Consider the following 20,512-nt stretch of genomic DNA (forward strand, 5'->3'; position numbering starts at 1 on the left):
GCAACCTCCACCTCCCAGGTTCAAGTGATTCTCTTGTCTCAGCCTCTGGAGTAGCTGGAATTATAAGCATGTGCCACCATGCCCAGCTAATTTTTGCATTTTCAGTATAGACAGGGTTTCACCATGTTGGCCAGGCTCGTCTCGAACTCCTGACCTCAACTGATCCACCCACCTCAGCTTCCCAAAGTTCTGGGATTACAGGTGTGAGCCACCATGCTTGACCAAAACCTATTAAATATTCATAGGCATTTCTCCCCTGCCTTCCTATGGACATGCACTCTGCCCATGTGTGCACTATAGTAGGACATGTATTTAATATAATCAACACGTTTTAGAATTTGAGTTGGGCCAACTAGATTTTTCTACCTTTTAGCTGACAGACATTTAGTAAGCACCATAGACTACAATGATCACCATGTGAGATGAGACATGGCAAATGGAAAACTGGTTTGGACTACGAATGTTATTGGCACCAGAAGGGAGAAGGCCCTGGGCTGGAGCACTCCAAGAGCCTTTCTACAGGTGGAGTGACAGGAGCTGAGCCATATTGGCTGGGGAGCATTTAGATAGAGGCAAGAAAGGAAGCTATGCAGGTTTTGCTGGCTTTGGCCACCAGTGTGGTCACCTGGGGAGACGGTGCTGAAGTGAAGCACAGGGCTGAGGTCCTCTGGGTCAAGACTCTGGCCGGAGTGGAAGTCAGACTTAGGACAGGAGAGCAAAGGCATTCTCACAGCAAACAGCACAAGGCTGTTCCTCTGGATGGAGATAGCTCTGAATCCACGTTCTTGCCTCATTAGAACAATCCTGAAAATGGAATATGTGTCAAGAGCCTTGCAGATACAATGGGGTTTCCCAGCAGCCCACGGACTCAATAACAATTGCACTCCAAGCATCATCCTTTGTGCACATTTAAAATGTAGTTGTGCACCACATAATGATGTTTTGGTCAACAGACTGCATCTGTGACACTGGTCCCATGAGATTCTAGGGGAACTGAAAAATTCCTATCACCTAGTGATATCGTAGTCATCGGAATGCCGTGGCAAGAGGCGTTACTCAAGTGTTTGTAGCGATTCTGGTGTAAATAAACCTGCACTGCCAGTACTGTCAAAAGTCTAGCACATACAATTATGTACAGTACATAGCACTTGATAATTATGAACAGCTGTTACTGGTTTATGTATTTACCATACTTTTATGGTACTCTACTCCTACTTATTAAAAAGCAGTTAACTGTAGAACAGCCTTGGGCAGGTCCTTCAGGAGAGACTTCAGAAGAAGGCATTGTTCTCATAGGAGATCACAGCTCCAAGAATGTTACTGCCCCTAAAGACCTAGTGGGGCAAGGCTGGGAGTTTGAGACCAACCTGGTGAATATGGTGAAACCCCGTCTCTACTAAAGGTACAAAAATTAGCTGGATGTGTTGGCATGCACCTGTAATTTCAGCTACTCCGAAGCCTGAGGCAGGAGAGTCGCTTGAACCCAGGAGGTGGAGGTTGCAGTGAGCCGAGATGGTGCCACTGTACTCCAGCCTGGGTGACATAGCGAGACCCTGTCTCAAGAAAAATGACAAAAACAAATAAAAGTAGAAAAATTAAAATATTAAGCTCATGGAATGAGGATATCAAGAAAGAAGACATTTTTGATCAGTTGTACAATGTATTTGTTTTAAGCTAAGTGTTATTACGAAAGAGTTGAAGAGTTAAAAATGTTATAAAGTTAAAAAGTTATCAAAACCACAATAAAATACCATCTCACACCAGTTAGAATGGCGATCATTAAAAAATCAGGAAACAACAGGTGCTGGAGAGGATGTGGAAAAATAGGAACACTTTTTACACTGTTGATGGGACTGTAAACTAGTTCAATCATTGTGGAAAATAGTGTGGCGATTCCTCAAGGATCTAGAACTAGAAATACCTTTTGACCCAGCCATCTCATTGCTGGGTATATACCCAAAGGATTATAAAGCATGCTGCTATAAAGACACATGCACACGTATGTTTATTGTGGCACTATTCACAATAGCAAAGACTTGGAATCAACCCAAATGTCCATCAGTGATAGACTGGATTAAGAAAATGTGGCACATATACACCATGGAATACTATGCAGCCATAAAAAAGGATGAGTTCGTGTCCTTTGTGGGGACATGAATGCAGCTGGAAACCATCATTCTCAGCAAACTATCGCAAGAACAGAAAACCAAACACTGCATGTTCTCACTCATAGGTGGGAATGGAACAATGAGATCACTTGGATACAGGAAGGGGAACATCACACACCAGGTCCTATTGTGGGGAGGGGGGTGGGGGGAGGGATAGCATTAGGAGATATACCTAATGTAAATGACGAGTTAATGGGTGCAGCACACCAACATGGCACATGTATACATGTGTAAGAAACCTGCACGTGTGCACATGTACCCTAGAACTTAAAGTATATCATAAAAAAAAAACATTATAGTAAGCTACGGTTAACTTATTATTGAAGAAAGAAAAATATCGTTTATAAATTGAGTGTATCCTAAGAGGAGAGTGTAAAGTCTCCAGTAATGCACGGCCATGTCCAGGCCTTCACATTTGCTCACTGCTTACTCACTGACTCACCCGGAGCAACTGCCAGTCCTGCAAGCCCCGGGCATGATGGGTGCCCGGTATAGTGCACCCTTTCACATTTTTTATACCGTATTTCCCCCATGACTTTTCTGTGTTTAGATACACAAATCCTTTTTTTTTCTTTTTTCTTTTGAGATGGAGTTTTGCTCTTGTCGCCCAGGCTGGAGTACAATGGCGAGATCTAGGCTCACTGCAACCTCTGCCTCCTGGGTTCAAGTGATTCTCCTGCCTCAGCCTCCCGAGTAGCTGGAATTACAGACACCCACCACCATGCCTAGCTGATTTTTGTATTTTTAGTAAATACGGGGTTTCACCATGTTGGCCAGACTGGTCTCAAACTCCTGACCCTAGGTGACCCACCTGCCTCAACCTCCCAAAGTGCTGGGATTACAGGCATGAGCCACCGCGCCTGGCCAAGATACACAAATGCTTCACATTGTGTTACAATTACCTGCAGTATTTAGTGCAATAACGTGCTAGATAGTAAGCTTGTCCAACCCACGGGCTGCATGTGGCCCAGGACAGCTTTGAATGCAGTTCAACATACATTTGTAAACTTTCTGAAAACATATGAGATTTCTTTTTGCAATTTTTTTTTTTTAACTCAACAGCTATCATTGGTGTTAGTGTATTTTATGTGTGGCCCAAGACAGTTCTTCCAATGTGGCCCAGGGAATCCAAAAGATTGGACACCCATGCTCACAGGTTTGTAGCCCAAGACCAGTAGGCTACACCACATATCCTAGTGTGTAGCAGGCTGTGCCTAGCACAGTGACAGAATCGCCTGATGTCACATTTCTCAGAACGTATTCTGTGTTGTTCAGCGACGCATGACTGTAAATCGTTTTCACTTCCTATTTTGTCACATCTATGTTTCTACCAATCTTGTAGACCTCAGAGAAGAATCTGACTGGCATTATCTCCAGCTTAGCGACCCCTGGCCAGACCTGGAGCTGTTCAAGAAGTTGCCCTTTGACTACATCATTCATGACCCGAAGTATGAAGATGCCAGCCTGATTTGTTCACACTATCAGAGTATAAAGAGTGAAGGTCAGACTTTGAATCTCTCATTTCACCTTCCAAAGTGCATGGGCACAGCCTCTTGAAGGGACGAGCTGGATTTTGTTAGGCATAAAATCAGGTGGTGACGAATTAACCTGCCATACGTAGTACAGAACTGAGGTCACCACCTCCCTGTATGAGGAAGGGAGGAATGGAAATCTGTGATTTGAAGAGTGTTGCTCAGGAAGTGCTAAGTGACGATGACGACACCCTTGCTGATTTGTCACCATTGGAATATTCTGAAGACTCTGGTTAATATAAGATAAAAGATGTGTATGTTTACTTACTAATTTGGAATTGTCAAAACGGATACACTTGTTCACCTCTCCTCCCCCAATGTCTTGATTTTTCCCTCCCCCTTAGGGATCCCCAACATCTGTGGTGTGCTGACACTGCAGCGTACCGGGGCCAGCGCGATTATAAACTTAGATTAGAAAGATTTGGTAAATGCCATGAGAAAGGAAATGACTGTATTAGTCCATTTCACGCTGCTGCTGACAGACATACCTGAGACTGGGTAATTTATAAAGAAAAAGAGGGTTAATGGACTCACAGTTCCATGTGGCTGGGGAGGCTTCACAATCATGGTGGAAAGCGAAAGGCACGTCTTACATAGCAGCAGGCAAGAGAGAATGAGAGCCCAGCAAAAGGGGAAACCCCTTATAAAACCATCACATCTTGTGAGACTTATTCAGTACCATGAGAACAGTATTAGGGAAACTGCCCCCATGATTCAGTTATCTCCCATCAGGTCCCTCCCACAACATGTAAGAATTATGGGAGCTACAATTCAAGATAGATTTGGGTGGGGACACAGACAAACCATATCAATGACCCACCAGACTCCATTTTAAACCAACAACTTTATCGTCTTTGCTATCAGAATAGATCCCTTGCACCAAGGATCCTTCTTGTAGGCCAGTCTCTAATGAAGGCAGAGTGTTAACATCTTAATCGGCCAGGTCATTTGGAAAACATGCCGGGGCCGGGTGTGGTGGCTCACGCCTGTAATCTCAGCACTTTGGGAGGCTGAGGTGGGCGGATCACCTGAGGTCAGGAGTTCGAGACCAGCCTGGCCTACATGGCAAAACCCCATCTCTACAAAAAAATGCAAAACTTAGCCAGGTGTGGTGGCATGCACCTGTAACCCCAGTTACTCAGGAGGCTGAGGCAGGAGAATCACTTGAACCTGCGAGGTGGAGGTTGCAGTGAGCTGAGATCATGCCACTGTACTCCAGCCTGAGTGACAGAGCAAGACCTTGTCTCCAAAAACCAAACAAAAAAAGAAAAACAAGGGGCAGTTCATCTGCATTCAGCGCTGGCATGTTAAGTTGGCAATCGATTTAAATTGGATAGTGGATCTTTACATAGGTGCTGATGAAATGTTTTTAGTCTACAGTAAGACATGACATGGACAGTGCCTTAATTAGTTTATTCCACTGACACTTTTGTGGTCCTTCATTGTCTCCTTTGACCAGCTGTCACATCAGGGCCCAGGGAGGTGAGAGGCAGTCCTCCCCAACAGGACAGAATCCTGTTGTCTGGGCATTTTGAGCATTTTGGTTTCTGTTTGAGCAGGCAGGGGATAATATTTGCTTTGCTCCCTGCTGCTTTTTAATCCTGGGGAATTTGGTGCAGACAGAGGGATGTCCCGGAAGCCGGAGGACCTTTATGTGCGGCATCAGACGGCACGGATGAGACTGTCCAAGTACGCAGCATACAACACTTACCACCACTGCGAGCAGTGCCACCAGTACATGGGCTTCCACCCCCGCTACCAGGTAGGCCCTAGCAGCTCCCCACCAGGCGTTTCACCTTGGCCTACATCGTCCATTCCCCTGCTCTCTCACCCTTTCATTCCAGAGTAGGAGATAGAGAGTTCTGGAAGCCCTGGCTTCCTGGTCTATTTGCATCCTCTGTTCCCTTCAATTGTCTGTGGAATTATTGCTGGAACTAGAGCACCATGGTTCTCCTGGGGTTGTGTGTTTATCAGTGGCCAAGTTACCCAGCCGTGGAAGTGGTCATCATCTTTAGGTCCCAGTGATTTCAGAAGTTAGTCCAATGCAGCAGATGCTCACCAGGTGCTTATTCTGTACCAGGCACTGGGGGTGCAGAGCTGAATCAACTCTGTCCCCATCCTCCACACTCAGTCTAGGAGGGAGATGGGCACATAAGCAAAACATAATGATGTGAAGCAGGCAAAAAGAGTACTATGGTTGAAGCACAGAAATCCATTGATAAGAGGAGGAATTTGCATTTATTGAGCACCTATTGCATGCTAGGCAATGTGCCTAGGCACTTTTTATGTATCAATCTCTCCCAACCTTTTGTGCAATAGAAAATATTTATCCTGGACACATAGAAATTGATAAGGCTCCTGACCCAGGGCTCTGGCTGCCTCAGGCTCTGGTGGGTCACCTGAAGCCACACCTGCAGGCCACTCACGGTGCACTGGATGGGAACTGTCCTGTCTAGTGTCCTATTTACTTCACACTAAAATTTCATTGTCCCTGTTTTATAAATGAGGATCCTGTTTGGGTGGGGAGTGGAAGAGAAAAGATTTGGAAGAATTAATAAGAATTTGCCAAGGAGCCAAGAATTGATAAGATGAAGGGAGAGGGACAGCATGTGTGGGAGAGGGGAGGTAGGGTTTCCGGGGGATGGGAAGTGATGTGGGTTGGGTGTGTCTAGAACCCAGACTTTGGGGTGGGTACACTCAGCCACGAAACTCGGAGGGTAGGCAGAGGCCAGACCACAAAACGCCTGGTGGGCACTGTGGAGAGGAACGAGGACTCTTTCAGCAGGAACTCCAAGTGGAGCCCAGTGTGGGCAGAGCTGTGTTTAGACTGGTCTCTTAGTCCCATAGAGGTGTATGGAGTGCCTGGGAGGCTGGTTATTTATAAACAGGGGAGAGGATATATTTTACATGGAATATTTCTTTTCATTTCAGACCCAAGCAAGGGAGAGGGGCGGAGGGAGAGGACCAGAGTTGGCGGGAGCTAGTCAGATGCCTGACTGGGGAGCAGAGGCGTGTAGGGCGGCTGATGTCTTGGGCTGCTTTCAGAAAGGCCTGAGGCAAGAGCACTGGCCTCTCTTTCCATCCCTTTTGCAGAGGGAAACAGCCCCTGTCTGCCTGGCTTTGAGCTTGGCTGCCTGGGACGCAGCACTCATTGTTTGAGTATGCAGTTGTACTGTAGATGAAAGAACATACGAGCAATTTTTTGAGGGTCAAAATAATCAGTAATCCCATTTGTTCCAGATAAACTCTCCTAACATTTTGTTTCTTGGAGACGTAGTTTTTCTTTCAAGGCAAACAAAAGCATATGTGAAAACACATCCTTGATTTTGAAATGTAGGGAACTGAAAGAGACTGAAGGGTGTCAGTCCCCAGTCATCCCTGTCAGTGTCGGGAGTGGGTGGTGCCGTCAGGACCTCGGGCTGCATCAACAGACACCCGAGCACAGAGGAGGAGGAGAGGCAGCCGGCTGGGCTGCACCTGGCCTGTGTTCTCAGGGGTGTGCAGGTCTGGGGGCCACAGTGGAAGATGAGGAGGCCTGGGACGGTGAGAGGGCTTAAAACCAGCTGGTGCTGGTGCAGAGGTCGTGTGACCCACTGGCTGCCATCTCCATGTGGCCTGCACCTGCTCATTCTGTTTTCTTTTCCAAGGCTCCCTTGACCTTTTTTATGAAACTGCCTCAGTGTGTCCTCCTTAACTGCCTCCCCCAGTCAAAATCCCTTTGTCCCTCATCTCTGCTCCCAAAGAAAGGGCTCTGTGGGTCTAGCAGAGCCATGGCAGAGATTAAAGCAGTGTGTGCTCGTCCGCCTCCTCCCCTGGGGACCCCGGGATGCATGCAGAGCACATGCTAGGAGGGGATGTCAGTAGGGAGGGCTGTGAGTCGGTGGGGTCCTAAGAGGATGTTCAAGCTGAGGGCAAAGCTGGGCTGGAAGTCACACCCAGAGCAGCACGTGCGCAGATGTGGGGTGTGAGGCTCCTGGGAAATGGAGGCTGGAGGAGGTGACTAAGGGCACAGCCAGACTTGGTGACAGGAGTGAGCCCAAGGTCTCTGAATGTCAGTTTCCACATCTGTAAAATGGGGATGATGACAGTACTGCTTTTTAGGATTGTTAATGGCAGCACACAGGACAGAACGGTACCAGGCGAGAAGTGTTATGGGAGCGTCCAAGCGTATGCAGCTAGTGTTAATATGCGATTGCATGTAACTGTGATGGAAAAATACATGTATTAGAATTACAAATGAGCTCTGTAGCATGAATGCTTTAGTTGGTGACCCAGAACAGGGCTCTGGTTCAAAGCCACGGGGACCAAAAAGCTTGCTGCCTGCGTGGCACAGCGGGGTGGGGCCCCATGCGGACTGAGGATGGGAGCAGGCTCTCGCCTTGGCTGTGTGGCCTCGGGCGTGCTTGCCCTGTCAACAGACCTGGGTGTCTACACTTTTCACTGGAGTCACCCTGTGGGTTTCTTGTGCTGTAGGGAAAAGGTGACCGTGAACTGCACATTGTCACAGCAGGGTGGGCCTGGGGTCTTCCGGAAAGCAGGCTGGACTCTGACGGCAAGCTCTGTCCTTTCCCCCACACCCCAGCTGTATGAGTCCACCCTGCACGCCTTTGCCTTCTCTTACTCCATGCTAGGAGAGGAGATCCAGCTGCACTTCATCATCCCCAAGTCCAAGGAGCACCACTTTGTCTTCAGCCAACCTGGAGGCCAGCTGGAGAGCATGCGACTGCCCCTCGTGACAGACAAGGTACTGGCTCAGAGACCTAGTGGGGCAGATCCGAGTGGCTTCAAGTGGGGACTGAGTGGGGGACTAGAGACAGAGCTGCCTGATGAGGGAGTGCAGGCACCGATACAGGGACTGAACTTGGAGGAGGCTGGTGTCGCACACAGGCTCTGGATTCACTCCAATTCAAGCCTCAGCCTTGCTCTACCATTTACTAGTTGTGTATTTGAACATGTCACTTAGTATCTGCAAGCCTTGATTTCCTCATTGTAATGTTGAACAGTAGTAACTTGCAAAAGCTTGTGGTGAAAACTATTTGGAATAACTGACGAAAGGCCCTAGCTCCGTGCCTGGAAGATAACAGGAGCTGGGTAGATGTTCATCTGCTCCATCTTTTCTTGAATGCTCTGCCAGGTAACATTTCGCATAGGCTTAGGTAGAACAGTACAGTGAATCCTCTAGAGCCCATTACCAACTCCAGCAATTGCTAACTCAGCCAGCCTTGTTTCATCCGTCCCTCTCTCCTCTTCTTCCTTCCTGTTTTGTTTGGAAGTAAATCCCAGACTTCAAATCATGTCATCTATCTATAGATATTTATACCTATAGATATAGATATCTCAGTGTGTCTCTCTAAAAGACACATTTCCTTTTATCTTTTGAAGAGATTGTTCTGAACGTTCCATTGTCTCTGACCATTCTTACAGAGATGCTCCTTGTAGAGCTTTTGGTTTGCCAGTGCTCACCTGATCACCTCAGGGTCAGCTGGCTGCTCCTTACCCAGCCCCACTCAAGGCAGGCCATGTGGAGAAGCTGCTTTTCCTTCTCCAGAGTGCCAGGCACCTGTGGAGTTGCACCTGGCCTTTCAGACCCAGCAGCCTGTTATTAAGCAATGAAAATATTTGTACTGTACCCAACAGGCCTTCATTGTAAGGTACCTCCTAACCCACGGGCTGGGGTTGGGTGTTGCGGTGAAATTCCATGGATGAAATACGAGAGCTGGGGTTTCTCCACCACTCCACTCACCTTCCGGCCTTCCTGGCAGAGCTGGCCGTGAGCACCAGTGCTTCACAGTGTTTGGCAGGTGCTTTGAGGAATTCAGAGGGAGCAGAGGGCCTACCTCTGCCAGATGAACTTATTGTTAAGGAAGGAGTTGAAGAAAACAGTTATTTACATAAAAGATATAACAACTCGAGTGGATAGCTAAGCTCTATGGGGCAGCGATTGGGGGGTGTTCTGTGTTCCTAGTGTATGGAAAATGCAAGGCATGCATGAATAATGAGTACTCTGGGCATAACATTAGATTCTAATATGAGAGGGTAATGAATTTGGTTAATTGCTATATGCCAGTTAGTTTCTGTTGCCTAACACACCATTCCCAAATAAGCATTCGCTTTGGGATCTGTGGGCTAGCAGGTTGGGCTTGCTTCAGCCAGGTGGTTTTCTGGGCTCGGTTGTACTCACTCACTCGTGTTGACAGTGAGCCAGCAGGTTGTCTGCGGGCTGGCTGGTGGCCTCAGCTAGGCTGTTCAGCTCTCCTCCAAGTGGTCTCTCATCGTCCAGCAGGCTAGCCCAGGCTTGTTCATGGGAGAGTTCTGAGAGGGAGTGGAACATGTAAGTCATCTTGAGGCTATGCCCAGGACTGGCACAAGGCCATTTTTCCTGCCTTTTACTGGGAAAAGCAAGTCACAAGGCTGAAAATTCCAGCAATATGGAAATGGTCATCATTCTGTGATGGAAAATGCTGCAAAGTCATCTCAAGGGACTAATTGTGGCCACATTTAGAAACACTCTACCTCATGATACCTGTACTTTGCAGAGCCATGAATATATAAAAAGTCCGACATTCACTCCAACCACCGGCCGTCACGAACATGGGCTCTTTAATCTGTACCATGCAATGGATGGTGCCAGCCATTTGCACGTGCTGGTCGTCAAGGAATACGAGATGGCGATTTATAAGAAATACTGGCCCAACCACATCATGCTGGTGCTCCCCAGTATCTTCAATAGCGCTGGAGTTGGTGAGTGTCCTTTAACATCATCTACTCAGTCATACTCCTGTGAACGAACACTTGAGAGAGTATTCTAGAGACGAAAGTTAAACATGTGACATCAAGCCTCTTACTTTTGGACTTTTAAAGCTATTTTCATTTTGTTTGACTTTTTTATGCAGTCTTCCCCCCGGCCCCAGTGTTATCCATTTAATGAATCTTTTCTTTCTTTCGTTCTTTTTTTTTTTTTTTTTGAGATGGAATCTCGCTCTGTCGCCCAGGCTGGAGTGCAATGGCATGATCTCGGCTCAATGCAACCTCCGTCTTACGGGTTCAAGCTATTCTCCCACCTCAGCTGCCCGAGTAGCTGGCATTACAGACACCAACCATGACGCCCAGCTAACTTTTGTATTTTTGTAGAGATGGGGTTTCACCATGTTGGCTAAGCTGGTCTCAAACTCGTGACCTCAGGTGATCTGCCTGCCTTGGCCTCCCAAAGTGCTGGGATTATAGACGTGAGCCACTGCGCCTGGCCAAATTGATATTTTCAATGGTTAGAGAAGAAAGCATAAGAAAGCAAATGTGTGTTCCACCTGGAGAGGAGTGTTTTCCTCCCTGTAGTTTTCTCTCCCTAGCCCATGGGCCATGTTTTGTGACAGGTGATGCATGTCAGGAAGGTTGGAGCTGGCTTGTCTGGGCAGCCTTGGCGGCAGGTCTGCCTGGGGTCTGCCTGCTGTGGGTGTGGGTGTGAGACAGCCCTGAGTCCAGTTGCTTCGCCCACTGTAGGTGCTGCCCATTTCCTCATCAAGGAGCTGTCGTACCATAACCTGGAGCTTGAGCGGAACCGTCAGGAGGAGCTGGGGATCAAGCCGCAGGACATCTGGCCTTTCATCGTGATCTCTGATGACTCCTGCGTGATGTGGAACGTGGTGGATGTCGACTCTGCTGGGGAGAGAAGCAGGTGAGGTGGCCTGACAGCACTGGCACCCTACGAAGGATGACCAACGAGTGTGCACTCTCTGTATGGGGAGTACGCCCACCCTGGAAGACCGGAGGGCCTCATAGTAGAAGGGGTGGGTGTGGTTCCCAGAGTCCTGGGTGTGGTAAAAGTGAGCTCACGTGCCAAGCCTGGCTTGCTTTTAATTTTAAAAAATTGTCTTTGGGCCAGGTGTGGTGGCTTATGCCTGTAATCCCAGCACTTTGGGAGGCAGAGGCGGGTGGATCACGAGGTCAGGAGATCGAGACCATCCTGGCTAACACAGTGAAACCCTGTGTCTACTGAAAATACAAAAAAATTAGCCACGCATGGTGGCGGACACCTGTAGTCCCAGCTACTCAGGAGGCTGAGGCAGGAGAATGGTGTGAACCTGGGAGGCGGAGCTTGCAGTGAGTGGAGATGGTGCCTCCGCACTCCAGCCTGGGTGACAGAGCGAGACTCTGTCTCAAAAAAAAAAAAATTGTTATTGAAGTATAATACAGAAAATCACACTATCCATTTAATATATAGACAAAAAGGAAAGTATAATACATATACAGAACTTTTCCCAAGCTGAGCACATTCATTTAACCAACTCCAATATTAAGAAAGGGACATTGCTGCCCCCCAGAAACTCCCTTCCTGCTGCCCCCAGCCCCACCCCTCCTCGCTAGCCTGACTGCTGACTCCTAGCTTTATTTGTATTTGCTGTGTGACTTGAAGCAAGCTAAATCATTTTGGGTTCTAGTTTCCTCATCTGCGATTAATACCTATGCCATGGGGTTGTTGTGAGAATTGACTAAATTATGGTCTGCAAATGTGTTCAGCACATAGAAGAAATGAGTGCCCGTGGGAAGCGCCCAGCAGGGTGCCTGGCCCCTGGGGCCCTGTGCAGGGTACCGGCCTGTGCAGGTGTTCACGGCAGTCTCAGAGCCGGTGCCACACTGCCTGGTCCCAAGGGCCTTGCTGCTGCTTGGTGTCAGCCTAGGGGCTCACTCTCCCTCCTTCGAGCAGGGAGTTCTCCTGGTCGGAAAGGAACGTGTCTTTGAAGCACATCATGCAGCACATTGAGGCGGCCCCCAACATCACACACTACGCCCTGCTGGGCCTGCGGAAGTGGTCCAGCAAGACCCGGGCCAGCGAGGTGCGAGAGCCCTTCTCCCGCTGCCACGTGCACAACTTCATCATCCTGAACGTGGACCTGACCCAGAACGTGCAGTACAACCAGAACCGGTGAGCGCCTGCACCCGGGGCGGGGGAGGCAGCGGCCCTGGGGGCGCAGAGTCCTGAGTGAGGGCAGCCTCGGCTGCAGAGGCGTCCTGGCGGTGAGCACTGGCCTGGCCTCGCTCCCCGTTGTCCCAGTTTTTTTAGTGCTGAATAATTTTGAGTACTCGCAGATCATTCAGCTTCATTGACCAATTCTCATGATGCTTTGAGTGAGTTACATTGGACTGTGTGGGTTTTTTTTTTCTTGCCTTTTCGATTCATTCTTCCGATACATTGCTTTTTAGGAGCTTTAGCACGGAAGAAAATGGTAATTTCCGTAGGTTTCTGTACATATCTAGTCACAGAAGTGCTCCCATCTCCAGAGGATTCAGTTGCTCAGTGTCCATGGAGGGCCTGTCTGCACCGGGCACTGGGCCACAGCCTGCGTCAGCTGCTGGAAGAGGGTGGGTTTTGGAGCCAGACTGACTGGTCCTCTGGGAACCCGGGTTCTGCTGTGTATCATGTTTGAGCACAGGCAGGCCACTCACCTCCGAGCCCTATTCTTCTCAGCTGTAAAACGCGGCTCCTGTTTTTACCCTCGGAGGTTTTTTGTTGCTTGCTTTTTCACCGATGCGTGAGGTCGTGTTGGTAACGTTTCTCACGTGCACTTGGCCCTTGGCCTCTGGTCACCACCGGGCAGTCCTCGTGTGGTTGAAGCGTGAGGTACACACTGCCTTTCCCGTGCAGAGATGGCCCTGTCTGTCCTGTGGGTTTTCCTTGTCTGTTTTGCCTTACATTTCCCCTAGAGTAAGGAAGGTCTTGAGGCAAGAATGAAGCCCACTCCACCTTCATAGCCCCCTACGACGGGGACCCACACACTAGGTGCTGGGGGCAGGGACAGAGGGTGTGAGCCGTGCCCCATCAGACCCACCCCTCCTCTGGCCCTGAGTAGGTTCCTGTGTGACGATGTAGACTTCAACCTGCGGGTGCACAGCGCCGGCCTCCTGCTCTGCCGGTTCAACCGCTTCAGCGTGATGAAGAAGCAGATCGTGGTGGGTGGCCACAGGTCCTTCCACATCACGTCCAAGGTGAGCTCCTCGCTGCTGGGCAGGCCTCTATGTCCACCACCTGGGCCGCCCTGGCACGCACACTGAGGGTAGGAGCAATCAGGGGAGGCCGTGTCTCTTTCAAGCGCATGGGGCGGGGCCATACTGGGTGGGGTCAGTAAAGGTTTTTAATTGGCATTGAGCCCTGGGAAATGACAGGCTCCGTGGGGTCTCTCCTCTACCTCTGATATATTAACCAGTATCCCGCAAGCTTCTGCTGGGGGCAAGGCTCCAACCAAGCCTTCCTGTGTGTTCTCACCCGCCCCAGCTGGGTGAGGTCTTAGGCCACGCTCTTTCTTGGGCCCCTGGGGTGGTGCCTGGTTACATAACTATTTGAACGGCTCTGCAGGCTGGCCCCATAGTCACACTGTGTGTCCACTGGGCAGCCTCGGGCTGGGGAGAGACCTGGTGCGATTACGTGTGTTCCAGCTAAGCAGGCCTGGGGAATTAAGATGTAAAATCACAGCAAGTTTGATAGCTCTGTGTCTTCCAGGAAGCAATGCAGCAGGTGTGTCTCTGCCCGAAGCTCTCCCCGGTCCTATGGGCCAGAACCCCTTTCTCTGTCACTTCTGTCTGTCTTGATCCTGCCCTAATGCCACCAGCTGCCTTTCCCAGCCTCTTTCCCTCGTCATCTCTGTAAACTGCTGAGGTGACAGAGTTAGCTACACTGAGGTGGGCTGGGTCTGAGTTGGGACACCAGCTCCATCTTCACTGACCCCCAGAGGCAGGTACTGCGCCTTTTCCAGCAGTGCGGGGCCTCTCCTCATTTCTCTTGCAAAGTAACAAGACCTGTAAATAAAAGGCCCCCACTTACACCATCACTGAGATCTTAAAATTGTGTGAAGTTTGTTGTTTAATCAGAGAAAACAGACTTACTATGTCTCCATCAAAGGGCCAGACATGCCTTTAAAACGAACTTTCCTTTTATGTCCTTCAGTGTCATTTTAAAACTCTTAGGTATTTTATCTTTATTATTTGAACATAATCTTAATTTTCTACTACGTTTGATTGCATATTGGTTATACATAAGAAAGCTAGTCATGTCTTATAATCTTCCACGTGAGTGAAATCACTGCATTGTTTTCATTTATTCATTACATACTTACTGAGCAGCCAATCCCCATGCTCAGGAGTACACAGCCCAGCAGCCGGGGCAGATGTCAGACACGTGGCTAGTTAAGGACCATCGGGAGAAGCACCACAAAAGTGAACTGTGTGTCGCGGGGAGACCTGAGTCTGTGGGAGTTCCCGGGGAAGTGACATTAAAGCAGAGACCTGGAGGAAGAGAGTGAGCCGCATATCCAGGCAGGGGCGGGGCGGGGACAGAGGCAGGGACAGAGGCAGGGGCAGAGGCAGGGGCAGGGACATGAGCAGGGACAGAGGCAGGGGCAGAGGCAGGGGCAGGGACATGAGCAGGGACAGAGGCAGGGACAGGGACATGGGCAGGGACAGAGGCAGGGGCAGGGACAGAGGCAGGGACAGAGGCAGGGGCAGGGACAGAGGCAGGGACAGAGGCAGGGGCAGGGACATGAGCAGGGACAGAGGCAGGGGCAGGGACAGAGGCAGGGACAGAGGCAGGGGCAGGGACAGAGGCAGGGACAGAGGCAGGGGCAGGGACATGAGCAGGGACAGAGGCAGGGGCAGGGACAGAGGCAGGGACAGAGGCAGGGGCAGGGGCACGGGCAGGGGCAGGGACAGAGGCAGGGGCAGAGGCAGGGACAGGGACAGGATTCCTTCAGTGGGTGAAGGTGCAGAAGGGTAGGAGCGAGGAGGTCAGTATGGAGGAAGGGGAGGAGGGTGGCGGGGTGGAGCTGGGGAAGTAGGCAGGCCTTCCCAGCTATGGGAAAGTTCCAGACTTTTCTCTAGGACTCACTGGAGGGAAGCCAGTGAGAGTCTGATGTAAACGTGTTGGTGATGGAGCAAGAGCCTGTGGTTCAGATGCCGGTTGTGGGTGGGAAGAGCCCCAGGGCTGGGCGGGACTGGGACAGGATCTCTGGTGGGGAGCTGGCCACTCCCAGAGGCCTGCATCCCCCAGGCCCGTGGGTTCTCTTGTTTTCTCTAGACCGGAAAGCCAGTTTCCTGCATGGAATGATCAGTGTCTGTAATTCTTACTGATTGGGTTAGTTCATTTGGATGTGTCTCTTGCATGTTTCCCTTGAGTAAAACCTAATCTTTCTCGACAGAGAAGTTTATTCTTGAAGTATGCGTTCTCAGTTCATTCCCCTGAGCGACACAAGCTTCCATTCTGGGCCACCCCATGCCGCCCAGAAGCTGTGGGAAGGTCCTCGCCTCTCAGGGCAGTAGTGGCCTGACACCCCCCCTTCCCATGCAGGTGTCCGATAACTCCGCGGCGGTCGTGCCGGCCCAGTACATCTGTGCCCCGGACAGCAAGCACACCTTCCTCGCGGCGCCCGCCCAGCTCCTGCTGGAGAAGTTCCTGCAGCACCACAGCCACCACTTCTTCCCGCTCTCCCTGAAGAACCATGACCACCCAGTGCTGTCTGTCGACTGTTACCTTAACCTGGGATCTCAGGTGACTTTCAGAGGGGATGCTGTCGAATCCCTATTTCAGAGAAATCTCTAGAACCGATGGACTGGAATCTGGGACTCTGAATCCTAAGTCCTCAACTCCTTCGTCTCGGGGTTGACCCCACTTTATAGCTTTTGCCATTCAGCTGAGAGAGCTGAGATGCTTTGCCTGGAAGTAAGAAGATAGGAAGCCAGCCCAATTCTGATGCCCAAACATTTTTTTTTTTTGAGATGGAGTTTCATTCTTCTCGCCCAGGCTGGAGTACAATGGCACAATCTCGGCTCACTGCAGTCTCCGCCTCCCGAGTTCAAGTGATTCTCCTGCCTCAGCCTCCCAAGTAGCTGAGATTACAGGCACATGCCACCATGCCTGGCTAATTTTTGTATTTTTAGTAGAGATGGGGTTTCACCATGTTGGCCAGGCTGGTCTCCAACTCCTGACCTCAGGTGATCCACCTGCCTCGGCCTCCCAAAATGCTGGGGTTACAGGTGTGAGCCTCTGCGCCCCGCCTAAATATTCTGATTCTCAGATGAACTCATGGCTAGATAAATCTGGATAAAACTTCCAGAATTGATTTTTCAGATACGGATTTGGAAATAACATGAAAATATTGTCTCTGGCCCCCCAAAAATCTTGAGCTGGACCAAGCAGTTGGTATTTACTAGATGCAAACATTACTGAGCATTTCATAGAAAACGGTGCTCTCTCTTAGATTTCTTCTTTTTCAGATTTCTGTTTGCTATGTGAGCTCCAGGCCCCACTCTTTAAACATCAGCTGCTCGGACTTGCTGTTCAGTGGACTGCTGCTGTACCTCTGTGACTCTTTTGTGGGAGCTAGCTTTTTGAAAAAGTTTCATTTTCTGAAAGGTAACTTTTGTACTCTTAACCCTGCACCTTGTCTTCAATGGCTGTAGTCACTGGGTACCCTGAGGAGGGGACCTTTGGTCCTAGTCCTTATTTACCCATGGGTAAACTGAGGATCAGAGAGAGAAGTGACTGCCTCAGCCACCCAGGAGCGTGCAAGAGAGCTGGGATTTGATCTCTGGGGGCTCTCTCTTCCCTATACCTGTTTGGGTAGAGGCAAGACACGTCCCCCTTTCTTTTAGATGAATTGCAGACTTTTTTTTAGCCTTTGTGTTTCTTGTCTTTTTTTTTTTTTTTTTTTTTTTTTGAGATGGAGTCTCACTCTGTTGCCTTGGCTGGAGTGCAGTGGTGCAATCTTGGCTCACTGCAACTTCTGCCTCCCGGGTTCAAGTGATTCTCGTGCCTCAGCCTCCCAAGTATCTGGGATTACAGGCGCCTGCCACCATGCCCGGCCAATTTTTTATTTTTAGTAGAGACAGGGTTCTGCCATCTTGGACAGGCTGGTCTTGACCACCTACAGGCTGGTCTTGACCCCCGACCTCAGGTGATCTGTCCACCTCGGCCTCCCAAAGTGTTGGGATTACCGGCATGAGCCACCGCACCAGCCATCTGTGTTCTTTTCCAACCCAAATCCTTCACATCAGTGTCCCAGTCGTTACTGACACTCTTCCCCCTGGTAGACGAGTCTTTCTCCTCGTCCTGGGAGGTCCCACACCACCTTGGCTTTTACGCCAGCCTTCCTCCTGTCTGCGCCAGCTTGGTTGAGAATGACAAGCACTTGTTCTGCATGACTTGAAAACATGATTTCCAGTCTGCATTTCCAGTCCTGCTCAGATCCCTAGCTGACCTTCGCTCTCCTTGGTGGCCCTTGGCTCTGACCTTCCTGTCTGGCAGGCACTGAGTGAGCACCAACAGCATCTAAGGCCTTGGGAAAGATCAAGAGGTTTCTACAGCAGTCTCTGCCTTGGGAAACATTTCATCTAAAGGGAGGACTGGACACGAAGGTGGGGAGGGAGCAGAGAGGGAAAGCGTGGAGGAGACTGGGTTGACGTGTCGCCATGTGCTGGGAGTTGAGAGGAAGGAGAATTCCTGTGGTTGGCACATGGGACAGTGGGGGCTGCCTCAGGCCTGGACCGGTGGCAGAAGAGGGGGATGAAGCTGTAAGGTGGGGTAGGTAGGGTGGGATATGTGAGCTACCGGCTGGGGCTGAGGATGCTTGGTTTGCAATTCGACCAGCCTCTCTCCTTCCTCTCCGCACGTCAGTTCAGTCCCTGCTCAGCTTTCCTTCTGCCTCCGTGTTTTCTCCCCCGCACACCTGCCGCATCCCGGCCACACTCCTGTCTCACTAAGACTGCACATCATCCTGAAAGACGCAAGAGGCTGACTTGGACGCCGCCTCTGCCCTTCCCAGCAGTGCCCTGTCTTGCCATTGCAAGTAGAATCCAGGCAGCCACTTTCATCTGGATAAACTCACCTTTTTCCTTCCTGCATCTCTGCCGTTGTCCACACAGGTGCGACCTTGTGTGTCATCTGTCAGGACCGGAGCTCACTGCGCCAGACGGTTGTCCGCCTGGAGCTCGAGGATGAGTGGCAGTTCCGGCTGCGCGATGAGTTCCAGACCGCCAATGCCAGGGAAGACCGGCCGCTCTTCTTTCTGACCGGACGACACATCTGAGGAAGACAGCGGCGAGTTTTCTGGAAGAGATGAGTGCTCAGAGCCCTCATGCTGTTGAGGCTAAAGGGAGGCCTGGAATTGTGGGGTGTTTGACTGGAATGGACCCCAGGGACTGTCTGCAGCGCAGCCCCTCATAGTACATGTGGGCCCCTGAGGCTGTGGTCCTGGGAGCCAGGAAAAGACTCCGCAGTGGGTGGGAATGAAAACTTGAGACTCCCAAGTTCTGGGCCAGCCCATTGCCCAGGGCTGTTTTAAAGCCTGTTTCACGAGGAACAAATATTTGCTTCCTGTCCTGACATTCGTGTGCTTCCATGGACAAACCTGATTTTTTTCTCTTAGTTCTAAAGAATCTTGGGTTATTTTGTAGCAGTGCCAGTATTTCAGTAGATGGGATTTCAGCCAAGTAGGTTCCCCTGTAACCTCCTACAAAGCAATATTCCAAAGGAACATTTTAACTGTAAAGGCTGGAGACAAGAAAAAATAAGTAGATCGTTATAATAAGAATTATTTAATTGCCTATAAGTTTGCTGTTTCAGAGGCTAGCCCAAAGGCATCAAATTTAATAAAGTTAAACAAATTGATTTACTTCAGAGCAAATATGATCCTATTAAAATAATGTAGGGTAAATACCCTACCTCTTGGAAAGGGCAAAAATGCAAAGAAACTTTCTTTAAAACTAAAAGGGTTTTCTGGGGGGGGTTGGGGAGGAGGAGATGAGGCTAACAGAGGTTGACCTAAAATTTGCCTCACAAAGGAGAAAGGACCACATTGCTTACTTGAAACAAACAATGAAAACAACCAAAAAACAATGAAAACAACCAAAGTGATATATAAAATAGTAGATGAGAACTGGACTTATGGCTGTAATTTACTAGAGTTTAGTTTTCAGTTCCTGAAGTAGCTCATTTTCTCTTACTGATGTTTGGTTCCTCAGGGAAGAATCTTGCTTGGCTAGAGAGGAGGTGGGAGCAGAAGAGAGGAGGCAGGGAGATGGATTTCTTAGGGCTCACCCCTTCACAGGCTGACAGAAAGGTTTGTTTTTTTTTTTTTTTTGGAGACAGAGTCTCGCTCTGTTGCCCAGGCTGGAGTGCAGTGGTGATCTCGGCTCACTGCAAGCTCCGCCTCCCGGGTTCACACCATTCTCCTGCCTCAGCCTCCCGAGTAGCTGGGACTACAGGCACCCGCCACTATGCCTAGCTAATTTTTTGTATTTTTTAGTAGAGATGGGGTTTCACCATGTTAGCCAGGATGGTTTCGATCTCCTTACCTTGTGATCCGCCTGCCTCGGCCTCCCAAAGTGCTGGGATTACAGGCATGAACCACCGCGCCCGGCCCAGAATGGTTTTTAAAGCCGCAGTTGGGAGGCCACCCATTGCCTAGGCACCTGGACAGTGATCATCTTGTTCATCTTCTTCAGTCCTTTCTTGTGTGATTGGAATTACTCTTCCCCTTTGAAAGATGAGAAGGTTGAGATGCAAAGAGTCTACCTTTCCAAGGTCTCACTACTGGAAAGAGCTAGAAGCACAGTTCAAAGTTCTGATCTCTGGACTCTGCAGTCCAGGTCTCCCTTCTCCCACTCTCCTACCCTCAATGCCACACTGGTTTTGAAGTGGCACATAACTTGAAGGAAAAGTTTAAAGACAGTTCAAGGTAATCATCAGAATGCATTCTTTTTTTTTTTTTTTTTTTTTTTTTGAGACGGAGTTTCACTCTTGCTGCCCAGGCTGGAATGCAATGGCACGAT

The 20,512-nt window shown here is 49.6% G+C and overlaps 1 protein-coding gene across 8 annotated transcripts in view; it reads left to right on the top strand.

Annotated features, from left to right (window-relative positions):
* GREB1 (growth regulating estrogen receptor binding 1) overlaps positions 1–18,958 on the top strand; it is a 159,035-nt gene extending 140,077 nt beyond the window's left edge. For 5 of the 8 annotated variants that reach the window (XM_073022788.1, XM_073022786.1, XM_038006579.2 and 2 more), the window contains 10 exons: positions 3,511–3,669; positions 5,320–5,462; positions 8,283–8,444; positions 10,237–10,441; positions 11,198–11,372; positions 12,402–12,620; positions 13,546–13,681; positions 16,032–16,232; positions 16,958–17,096; positions 18,605–18,958. In XM_073022788.1, coding sequence (XP_072878889.1) covers positions 3,511–3,669; positions 5,320–5,462; positions 8,283–8,444; positions 10,237–10,441; positions 11,198–11,372; positions 12,402–12,620; positions 13,546–13,681; positions 16,032–16,232; positions 16,958–17,096; positions 18,605–18,768 — 1,703 coding nt within the window. In that variant the 3' untranslated portion in view covers positions 18,769–18,958. Of the gene's footprint in view, positions 1–3,510; positions 3,670–5,319; positions 5,463–8,282; positions 8,445–10,236; positions 10,442–11,197; positions 11,373–12,401; positions 12,621–13,545; positions 13,682–16,031; positions 16,233–16,941; positions 17,097–18,604 lie in introns of those variants that run through there. The other 3 variants (XM_073022790.1, XM_073022789.1, XM_073022791.1) reach the window with 3 other exon arrangements.
* The last annotated feature ends 1,554 nt before the right edge of the window (positions 18,959–20,512 follow it).

Source organism: Chlorocebus sabaeus, chromosome 14 (assembly GCF_047675955.1).
Source record: "Chlorocebus sabaeus isolate Y175 chromosome 14, mChlSab1.0.hap1, whole genome shotgun sequence".
In the NCBI taxonomy this organism is placed as follows: domain Eukaryota; kingdom Metazoa; phylum Chordata; class Mammalia; order Primates; family Cercopithecidae; genus Chlorocebus; species Chlorocebus sabaeus.